Here is an 11,661-nt window from a genome sequence, read left to right as displayed (position 1 = left end):
TTGTTGTCTTATGAATCAAGATGGTAAGTTTGGTTAACAATTGACATGCTAATGAATTAGGATAGACATTAAAATAATGCAATTATTTTACTTTAAGACAATCCATCTGTTCACAGAGCTTGTCATATAGTGTCACTTTGACAAAATAAAAGGAAAGTAATTATCCTATCAAAGGCAAAAAAGTAGGTCAGTGTACGTTATTGCAAAGTAATGAAATAATGCTGAGTTGCTTCTTCACAATACTTCCCACAGCATCTGTAAATATGCTGAGAGCATGTTTATATAAAGATATAGTTTCTAAGCCCTTAGTGGGACCACAGATGCCCAAACCAGGACTTCTTGGAATGAAGAAATAAAGCAGCTGTGTAAGCATGTTTACTTTGCAATGACAAGGACGTTCTAACTTGTCCACAAGAGATGACTCACCAGTTTAGGTCTATAAAAGTAAACGTATTTACACTCTAAAAATCAGAGTTTCAGAACCCAAGAATTCAGCATGATGCAGCCAAGCCTTGCAGCTGCCTTCCTTTTCTTGCTGGGCTTGTCATATTGTTTGACATTGCCTATTCCTCATGAAGACAGTGATGAATTCAGAACGGAAGACCTCCAGTTTGCAGAGGTACAGTATAAAATCAATCTTCACATATTAAGGTTGGCTGTTTGATTGCCTTTGTTCTTTGGAAACTGGAAATATTATTTTATTTTTTTCCCTAGCGCTATCTAAAGACACATTACAACCTACGTTCCAGTCCTGCTGGCATAAGGAAGAAGAATGCCAACTCCGTGGCAGCCAAACTTCGAGAAATGCAGTCTTTTTTTGGGCTGGAGGTGACTGGCATATTAGATGAAGAAACATATGAGCTGATGCAACAGCCAAGATGTGGTGTCCCTGATGTGGGGGAATACAACTTTTTCCCTAGAAAACTAAAATGGTCAAAAAATAATTTAACATACAGGTAAAATTATAATAGTGTTATTATTTCATATTTTCAAGTTATCCTGCTATATAGTTGTTCAACAGCCATTATATTGTATATTAGGTTGACAAGCTCAGCAAGAAGAAAGGGTAGTTCAGACTTTGTAAAAATCTCATGTTGCAGTTTTAAAATCTACATGGCCCTGATCTATAGCTCATGCAAGTCAATGTGATTCTTACCATTAACTTTAGTGGGCTTTGGATCAGGGCCTATATAAATTTCTTTAATGAACTCTGTTATCACAATATGATACAATGATGCCATTAAAAAGTCACTATTTGCCAGAAACCAAAGAGTGGTAAACAAGAGAAAGAGAGAGGGCTATTTTCCTTATGTATTGAATATGGAAATAAAAGTAGTATCTCTGATGATGCTATGTAGTAAGCTGTTAAACATTTTTTTGTAATGATGACCACTGTATCTCTTTAATGTCCCCTCGATCATGTATTGTCTCTCCAGAATGGTCAGGTGCATGAGATATTTCATATCTCTTCAAAATATGTATAGTAAAATATACTGAATAAAGTCCCATATTATCTATACAAAATATATTAATAAAGAACATACTTTTAGTTTTCTGGGGTTTTTCTAGTGCATATAATAATGGCAAAAAAACAAACAAACAAAAAAACGAATCCCAAACTGTTAGGTCATTATCTTTCTGAATGACACTGATAGATGGAAATGTATAGTTTTATATTTGGAGTACTATACATCAGTAATCCAATTCTTTGTTTTGAGATAAGTACACTTTAGGGATAGCTTTTGAGAAATGGCTGTCTCCCAGTCAAAAGTAGGTTTTCATGGAGGTTCATTGCAAAGTTCCTTGGCCCTGTGGAAAGGTTAATTGAAGATACTTTATCTAATTGATAGAATTGTGAATTACACTCGAGATCTGACACGTGCTGAAGTGGACAGAGCATTCAAAAAGGCATTCAAGGTTTGGTCTGAAGTGACACCACTGAACTTTACTAGAATTCGTAGTGGCACTGCTGATATCATGATTTCCTTTGGAACTAAAGGTAATAGAGAAAAATTACTTTTTGGCAGTTTAATTATATTTTCACCTGTTTAAAAATTAGATGTAAATACTGTCGGTATTTTAAATGTTGCTTTGTAGAACATGGTGACTTTTATCCCTTTGATGGACCTTCTGGATTACTGGCTCATGCTTTTCCTCCTGGACCAAATTATGGAGGAGATGCCCATTTTGACGATGATGAAACCTGGTCAACTGATTCCAGAGGTAACATATGTTCTAAAGATCACTTTAACTAGAGCTGGATGCACTATTTGTTTCAAATCATATCGGTTATGAATTTTGTCCCTTTTGGATGGCAAATCATTCACAATCTCATCCTGATTTCATAAAATGTATTTGCTACTCAGAATATTTGCTAGATACTTTGGATGGATAATGTTCATCCTACATGTTGTTTGTGAACAGTTTGCTTTGACTGTTCCCTATTTGTTTTTTATTATTCAAGTTGTGTGTCTGGTTACTGAAGTCTCAGGGAGCTGTTTTTAATCCCAGATTGTAGATAGGAACGTGGTACATACCTTGCATGAATTATGGACAAAACAATTATTTGTGTTAAAATTTAGAATTTGCAACTCTCTTCTAGAATACCTGTCAGTTGTCTGAACACACCAGAATAATGTATCACATGACCCAGGAACCCAGAGAAACAAGGCAGTTTGGGTTTTCTACTATTCAAACATCTCATTGTTTCACTTGCAATTTGAGGGTATCCAGCTTGGATATCAGACAGATGGTTCAACCCCCAGTAGAGCCAGTGGGAGTTGTAGATACTCACTATATCTGAAAATCAGGCCACTTTTATGAAGTTTGAAAATATTTGCCCTTGTCTGCACAAGGAGCCATTTTTGAAAAATGGATCCAGTTGTCACTAACATTTTTTCAGCTGTGAACACTGTTTTTCAGCACCATGTCATCTAGCTTTGCTGGGAACAGATTTAATTGATCCAATGCTGGAAATAGCATTGATGGTCAATGGACTATCTACACTAGGGATGGAATCCTGGCAAAACTTCCATTAACTTCATTGGACCAGAGTTTCACCCTACAACTTCCAACATTGCTAAGATGGTTGAGTTGATAGTGAGATATTTTTCAAATACAATTTAGTGTAAGAGAAAGCTTAAGGGGCTCAGGCTATTAGGCCCTTACTCAGACAAAATTCCCATTGTCCTGAATGAAGACAGCAGGATTGGACTGTGTATCTCTGCGTCCCCATCTGTAAAATGGAGTTAATAATATTTAGGGCTAATTATTTCATGAATGTTCACTTCTTAGAAGATTTAGAAATCTATCTAATTGTTTTGTATCATCAGTGCAAAAAACACATTGTGAAGAGGATCAGGCAATAAACTCCATTCAGATACATGTGTATATTGTTTTAACAAATACTTTTGCTTTTGCTTTGCTTTCTTATAGGATACAACTTGTTTCTTGTGGCTGCCCATGAATTTGGTCACTCTTTGGGACTTGAGCACTCCAGAGACCCGGGAGCTCTGATGTTCCCTATTTACACCTACACTGGCAACACTGGGTTCTTGCTTCCTGACGATGATGTGCAAGGGATCCAAGCTCTCTATGGTTTGTCTTCCTTTTGCTATTTTATCCATGTATCCTGGAATGTACATTTTGCACTGCAATTTACCTTAGGGTTAGCAATCTGCAGTTGGTGTTCTTATTGCTCAATGGTCACTGCCATGGTAAATTAAGATAGAAACCCTGGATCCTGGGAACCTCATGGTCCGAAGACACCCACATTAAACAGTCAGGCAGAAACTGCATCAAGTGCACAGGTGATTGCTGCTAGCTGGTTACCTGCTATAGTGGACTTAAGGTCTGTGAGCTGTCTCCCATGGGAGGATGATAGAAGACTATGAAGTAGGAGAAACAGAAATGCCCATAGGGGAGACGTTGGGAGGAAGCAATCTTCTCAGAGGCCCTAAAGACATGGTGTCAATTGCACCCATTTAGTTTTAGCCTCAAATATCTTTGCAACGTAACTAAACCTCGAAATATAGGGACATGATTTGCCAGAAGAAGAATAAGAAGAGAAAGCGAATATAATTAGTCCAGACGGTTTGTCCTTGATGGTTGTATTCATTCTGGCACTGGTGAACTCTTCAGTGTCCCATTTAGTACATAGTTATCTTACATGGAAGAAGAACAAAAGCAGCCAAAGCTAAGTTATAATTTATGATTACAGGTGCAGGAGACAGAGATCCCAACCCTAAACACCCCAAAACTCCAGAGAAATGTGATGACAATTTGTCACTTGATGCAATAACAGAACTTCGAGGAGAAATGGTGATCTTCAAGGACAGGTAAGACAACAATAAATGATGCAACGTGTGGTTTACACATACACTTCTTTTGCTGTATAGGGCCCAGCCAGCTCACTACTAGAACTACACTTGGTACAACTGAGAAAAGAAACTGGCCCAAAAGCCTTTTTAATTTCAATTACTTTATCATTTGTTTCTGAAAATAAAATTGATTAGATCTTTTTCTATCTTCCAAAAAAATCTGCTAACTTTCTCCTTTAGAGGTTAATCTCTTTTACTAAGCACAACCAGAACAGGTTGTGAAATCCACAGAAATGACTGTAAGGGCTGTACATCATATCACATTTAAACAGCCTTTATAACATAAATATGGGCTTGACTCCCCATCACACTGGTGACAATCAAGAATTCCTGGAAGTCAATGCAGTTACAGTATATTGATGTGAATGGGGCTCAGTCTCCACATGGCCAAGCAGAGATATTTACCGTTTCATGGGATTGCACTGGATTTTCTCTAAAATTCAGAAATTATTTAACTTTCTGTGCAAAATTGTATTGCACACAGTAATCCTACATGGTGCACTGCCGCATTTATCTGTACTTTCTCTTCATAAGGGAAAAAAGTTGGACAAAATGAAATCAAAACATCAGTTTTTTCTCTCCTGTGAAAGTGTTTATGTTATGAATGAGCTAGGTAGTCTGAACCATCATGGCTAGGAGAGGAGATGATGGTCTATAAGATTCTCCTTGAATTAAAATGTGCTCCACAGTATAGAAAAGACTGAGAAACCCAAATTAGTTAATATTTGTGAAACACTGTGAAAACAATACCATGCCATACCATGAAGAAGATGATAAAAAGTTTCTCTTTCTGAATTAGGTTCTTCTGGCGCCTACATCCTCAGATGGTTGAAGCAGAACTGGTGTTAATTAAGTCATTTTGGCCAGAACTTCCAAACAAGATCGATGCTGCCTATGAAAACCCCATGAAAGATCATGTGTTCATATTTAGGGGTAAGCCTTTTGCAAATGGCAGAAAAGTGGACGTATCTTAATCAGTCTCATCTAATAAAGCTACTTAGGGTTAAATCCTACAGTCCTCACTCAAACAAAATTTCCATTGGTTTCACCCCATGCAACACTACAAGATCTTCAATGGACTAGAGAGTGCAGAATTTAGAGTAGAAGGTTAGGTCCTCATCTGGTGTAATGGCTTCATTTTACACCAGGTGAGGATCTGGCCCCATATAATCTAAGTCACATAAAACTAATAATGTCAAATAATAACAATGTAATCACTATTGCTGGGTTTTACTCTTCTAATACCTTTCCATTGATTCTTATAAAATATAAACGTTTTGTCATCATTATTTACAGGCAAGAAATTCTGGGCTCTGAATGGCTATGACATAGTTGAAGGTTACCCTAAAAAAATATATGAATTGGGATTCTCCAGAGAGATGAAAACAATAGATGGGGCTGTCCACATTAAAGACACTGGCAAGACTCTCTTTTTTACTGGAGACAAGTACTGGAGGTATGTTAGAGATTTACTAGTTCTTATTTTCAATTCTGCCAAGCTTAATTGCATACAAAAGGGCCAATTGTTTTGTGTGGCACAGGATTTCAAGTTACTGCTGCCATAAACTAGCAGCAGATTTGGTCCACTTTGTTCTAATTTTCTTGTGCTGGTCAATGATGTGGGCCTAGAGCCAATGTTACATCTATCCCCTGACACTTTCTGCCTACCTGCTCCAGTGACAGACATGCAGCACTATCATCCCTATATATCTAGGTACAATCCAGGTACAATCTAGCCTTTCAGTTCTGTAGTTTATTACCCAACCTTTAAAAATTTACCTTTATTGTTCTTGTACCAGCTGAGGTTGTGTTTCTGGTATAAGGAGGCCTAGAGAATTGAACTCAAACTCACCATTTCATTTGGCATAGACAATCTAGTGACTTCCAGCTATTTGCAACTTGGGTATCTTTGAACAAGGTACCTAAAGGTGATAGGACATTTGTTAGATTGCAAGTCATGCAAGCTCATTGAATTTGTATTTTTTCCCTGTTTAACATAGCTATGATGAAGAAAACCAAGTTATGGAAAAAGGCTACCCCAGACTGATAGAGGAAGAATTCCCAGGGATTGGCAATAGAGTGGATGCAGTCTACCAAAAAAATGGTATTTTTTCCCTTTCATTACTATCATTAGAACTGGTTCAAATTCAGAATGTCCAGCATTTACAAATTTCTTTCCATCCCAAATCAAAACAAAAAGTTGAAATTTTCCTGTGAAATTAAATTTCTGAAAAAAATTCTTTTTGGAAATTTTAACAACCTTATTCCATTTTGTTTAAAAATATTTTATTTTGATCTTATAGAAATATTAAATTTCAAGTAACATAATATATAAAAATCAAACTGATAAAGTTGAATCAAAGCACATTGATCTTACAGAAAGGAAATGTTTCAAAGATTTTGTCAAAATTTTCCATGCAATCAATATGTTCTTGTGATAGTCATTCAACATTTTCTGATGGAAAAGTGTTCCATTTTAAATTTTTCAGCCAGCTGTAATCACTATGTATTATTTCCTGAGATTTTAAATTGTTTTCTTCCTTTTTAATTGTACAGTGCTTTACATATTCAAAAGAGTGAGTTTGGTGGGCAGGTTTTAGGATTTTGTAGGAGGGAAACTTAGAAAGGAAGATGAAGTATCTTTTTCCAGAACCACACAACAGGTCTCTGGTAGAACCTGGTCAGAATTCAGCATCAGAACTCTATGCAATGTGTCCATGTCTCTGAGACCAGACTATATCATCTCTAAATAGTATTTGACAGTCAGGGAATTAAATAAATGAGTAACCACATGATTTTCACAAGCATATGCTATGTAAAAAGAGAAGAACCGAGCTTCCGAGCATCACAATATTGACCGTTGGGACCAATTTAAGCGCGAGAATGAGGCCAATTTGAAAATTTAGCTCAGAATTTCAAATAGCAAATCATTCTGCTGAATAGACTTAGTCTGAAAATCCAGGATTTATTTTTATTTCAAATAATACTGTTAATAAACCCCCAAATGATATTCATTTCTGATTGCAATTCCTTTTAACAAGTCTTTTCCCCCGTAGGTTACATCTACTTTTTCAACGGACCATTGCAGTTTCAATATAGCATTTGGAGTAAAAGAATTGTTCGTGTCTTGAAAACAAACTCCATATTCTTGTGCTAATCACTTTCAACTTGGGTACCATGCTGCAGGCTGTAGAACAGCCTATAGCAAATGGAAATATTATTGTGGGAATAGGGATTTATAGAGAATGATTCTGTGAAGAAACTCTGTTTATCTACCACCAAATCTATACTGTATATATGGGAACTATATAGCTTATGTCAGTCTGGAACTGAATTAATTTAATAGGAGGAGAGAGAAGAAAATGATTAGCCTTTCAAGGGACATTAGACCATTTAAAATTAATGCAGAACCAAACCAGATCCCCCTTCAAGATGCTGAATGCATCCTGTGAGATGGAAAGGACAAACAACTCCAATAATTTGAGGGTGTGTAGCATCTTGTAAAAGGTTCTTGGCACCTCTCAGGAACATACCAGTGGTGACCACTACTTAAGTAATTAGGGCTAATTTTGCAGCCCTTACCTTAGGAAAAATTTCATTAGATCTTTGGGATTTCATACATGTAAAGAATGGGTCAGGACAGCAGGATTGATACCAGGAGTGTGGAGATACCAGCTTGAGATATTGGAGTTATGGAATGTGAAAATGTTTTCATACTGGTGTGTCCCCATGGAAACCACTGACCATGGCATCTTTACAACAAGCCAGAGTGAGGATGGCGAAACAGCAAGGTGCCTAAATCAGGCTCAGAGGAAACCATTAGCCTGAATGACACTGTAGAAACCAGGAAGAGATGGCAAACACCAAGAGTTATGAGATACTCAGGGAAGGAGGCTGCAATCTAGCTCTAATATAGATCAATTGCGAGCACTCCAGGCCTGATCAACCCCTGCTGTAAACTGACGCAGCTCCACTGATGTTCATTGGAGTGATGCTGATTTACAACAGCTGACAATCTGACTATCCATTTCAAAATGTTAAAATTATACCTTTTGGTGTTTTAATGTCAAAGTTTTTAATCCATTTTATATTTATTTCAATTGTTCCAGTGCCTTATGAGTCCACCGTTTCTTTAGTCAAAACAAACAATGCATGACTATGTTTACTTTTCAACTTTAAAAGGTATTAAATAAACTAAATCAATTAAAGTGAATTTTGAGTCTTATTCAGTAATATGGACTAGTGCATGCCAAAAAGGCAAAAGAGAACTACAGCAGAACTTCAGCATTATGAACAGGGCCGGCTCTAGATTTTTTGCCGCCTCAAGCAAAAAAAATTTTGGCTGCCCCCACCCCAGCCCTGGGCTCTCCCCTGCACCTCACTGCTGGCCTAGCCCTGGGATCCCCCCCCCACCTGCACCCCCTGCTGCCCCAGCTCTGGGCTCTACCCCCCTGACTTGCACCCCTTTGCCATCCCAGCTGTGGGCTTTCCCTCCTCACCCGCACCCCCTGCCACCCCAGCCCTGGGCTCTCCCCCCTACACCCCGTGCTGCCCCAGTTCTGGGCTCCCTCTTTCCCCCCCACCCACACACCTCCTGCCGCCCCAGCCCTGGGCTCTTCCCGCTCCACCTGCAGCCCCTGCCGCCCCAGCCCTGGGCTCTCCCCCCACGTTCCTGCACCCTCCTTCCACCCCAGCCCTGGGTCACTGGTAACTTGCTCCCAGCGTAGGTCATTCAGCAGGAATTTTTGATATGCACAGAACACAGACAGGATTGGTTCCCATATGGTTACAGAACTGCAGTAAAGTGGAAAAATTTTCAGCTTGTGTGATTGGAGGATATCTAGATGCAAATTATAAGACTGTCCTCCATAAATGAGGAAAAGTTGAGGTGCCTTTATTATTCTTTTGTCCCACGTTGTTTCTATGGGGAATTTGCCAATGCAATATCACTATCTTCCTTTTAAACAAATAAAACTTTAAAAAAAAAAAAAAAGGCAATGGCTGTTGAAAATAGCAATTCCAGTCCTAAAAACCACTGGGAAGCATTTCTTGCTCAATTTTATCCTACTTTTTCTACAGCAAATTACAGTGGATCAGTATATTTGATTTGGGAGAAATGAAGTAACAGCTGCCCAAATTGAGCTTGAGCACTCCTGAATTTTTAGGTCTTCAAATCTGGAAGGCAGGTGCTAGATTCCCTTTCTGAATATTAGCTAAATCTGGAAAAGAAAAGTCAATTTCTGCTTCCATGGCTCAGAAGTGAAAATCCTCCTACAGGCCTGGTACTGCATTTAAAGCTGCCCAGGTCCAGAGCCTCCCCTCCCTTACTTTTCATTTTAAATTCTAGTGGGAGCCACGTACTTCCCTTGCTAGGCTTCAGATAGAGAGGGGCACTGTCCATTTAGTCCACCCAATTCCTTCTTTGGGGGCTGCAAGGTGAGGTCACACCAGTATCCCTAATCCAGTCTGGGGATGTCTTCTGAAGGGGATATCTGGGCCAAAGCCTTCTACTCCTTGGGCATAGTTGCTCCCCATTCACAGTGCCACCCCGCTCTAGCAGTGAGCTCTCCATTCACAGCAAGCTGCAGCATGAACTTTCAGCTTCCATACTCCCTCCCCCTCTCTTTCCAGTTGATAGCAGCCAAAGGAATGCTGGGAAACGTAGTTCTTTCCCTGCTCCAGGACCGGCTCTATAGAGGGGGAGCTAACCAAGGAACTACAGCTCCCAGGGCCCCCTGTTGGTTCTCTGCTACCAGGCTGGATCCCTGCCAGCTGCTGCCCCTGGAAATGGGCTGTCCCAGGCACCTGCTTGCTTTGCTGGTGCCTAGAGCCGCCCCTGGTTATGAACACCAGTTACAAACTGATCAGTCAAACACACACCTCATTTGGCAGCAGAAGAGACCAAAAAAAAAAATTAAAATAATAAAAGGCAAATACAATACAGTATTCTGTTAACAGTAAACTACTAAAAATCAAAAGTAAAGCAACATTCTTTGTAATAAAGTTTAAAATCTGTATTAAGTTGTAAACTTTTGACAGAACAACCATAATGTTTTGTTCGGCATTATGAATTTCCAAGGTGTTTGTAACTTTGAGGTTCTACTGTACAGGGTATTTACAAAAGAAATCAGGTAACAGAATTCAGGATTTTTAATAATTACTTTTTTACCCATAATTTGATTTTTCTGTAGAATTCTGTTTTCCCTTTACAATTTATTAAAATAGTTTGCTTTATTGTGCAAAAAATATTCACTGTTGGCCCAATAAGTAGAACAAGAACCATGTATAAACTGATTGATTGCACAGAATATAAGAAATGACAATTACTAGTAAATTAGCTGAAGCGTATATAATTTCCTTCTAGCTTGAATGATAAATAAAGAACAAATAACTGATACTAACATTTTACCTTGAATGGTCCTTTGAAATATGTGCTATCTACTCATGCTAAACACTCTGTTCCAAATTGTATTTATCTGTGACCCGCTGATTACCTTTCCCAGATTGAAGAGCTCTCTGGAGGCTTGAAAGCTTGTCTCTCTCACCAACAGAAGTTGGTCCAATAGAAGATAGTACCTCACCCACCTTGTCTCTCTAACATCCTGGCACCAACACAGCTACAATAACACTGCATATAATTTAAAAATCTAGTTATTTTGCCTCTTAAATAACTGTACTGTTCTTCCTTTAACTTAGCCCTTTACCCTTATACCACTGCCTTTCCTCTTTCTAGCGACAGTTCCTTTTGTTACTATCCATATTGTTCGTACTATTTCTTTTTTTCCTGTCCCTCCTGACCTGGACTTTCTCCCTTTCAGCTTCTTCAATGCCACAACTCAGCCACCAGGGTCCCTGTGCACTGGCTTCCTTCTGTGTCCCTTCTTTTCTGGTGCAGTTGCTGCCTCGCTTGCTTCTGGCCTTTCTCTCCCACTACTGTGCAACTTCTCTCCAGATTCCACCAATCATTTCAACCACTGGCTTTTTGGCCTGCTTGCAGCAGCACTTTGGGGGGAGAGGAGAAGCTGATGATTTTTTTCTTTTCCTCTTTCCCCCCAAAACCGTTCCGAGCTCGAGCTCAGCTCGCTTCAACTGCCTGAGAGTTCTTGGAATTCTCTAGACCCCTTGCTCTCAGAGCATCTGTTTCAGGCTCCCCACTTTTTTTAATGTCCCCCTCCACATATTGTAAACACCATAAGGCTACATCTGAGCAGCCAACTTATGCTGCTTCCTTCCTTTGCTCTCCTGATTCAACAGCCTCCAGAAGAGCTGGGGCATTACAAAA

General features: G+C 39.0%; 1 protein-coding gene across 1 annotated transcript; it reads left to right on the top strand.

Moving 5' to 3' along the window:
* The first annotated feature begins 496 nt into the window (after window positions 1-496).
* Window positions 497-8,479, top strand: LOC115645821 (collagenase 3-like). Its single transcript, XM_030550987.1, has 10 exons — window positions 497-619; window positions 715-956; window positions 1,851-1,999; window positions 2,098-2,223; window positions 3,436-3,597; window positions 4,220-4,337; window positions 5,179-5,312; window positions 5,676-5,835; window positions 6,380-6,483; window positions 7,436-8,479. The coding sequence occupies exons 1-10, from the start codon at window positions 497-499 to the stop codon at window positions 7,534-7,536; spliced, it is 1,419 nt and encodes a 472-aa protein (XP_030406847.1). The 3' UTR covers window positions 7,537-8,479.
* The last annotated feature ends 3,182 nt before the right edge of the window (window positions 8,480-11,661 follow it).

Source organism: Gopherus evgoodei, chromosome 1 (assembly GCF_007399415.2).
Source record: "Gopherus evgoodei ecotype Sinaloan lineage chromosome 1, rGopEvg1_v1.p, whole genome shotgun sequence".
Classification (NCBI taxonomy): domain Eukaryota; kingdom Metazoa; phylum Chordata; order Testudines; family Testudinidae; genus Gopherus; species Gopherus evgoodei.
Note: the sequence above shows the minus strand (reverse complement) of the source record. Positions and strands in the feature narration are given on the sequence as shown.

What these genes read in the sequence shown, in the direction of transcription:
- LOC115645821 (XM_030550987.1), top strand. Translation starts at nt 497, where the DNA reads ATGATGCAGCCAAGCCTTGCAGCTGCCTTCCTTTTCTTGCTGGGCTTG. An exon ending in ATGGTGATCTTCAAGGACAG is followed by an intron (nt 4,338 to 5,178) that starts GTAAGACAACAA and finishes TTTCTGAATTAG; the next exon opens with GTTCTTCTGGCGCCTACATC. An exon ending in TCATGTGTTCATATTTAGGG is followed by an intron (nt 5,313 to 5,675) that starts GTAAGCCTTTTG and finishes CATTATTTACAG; the next exon opens with GCAAGAAATTCTGGGCTCTG.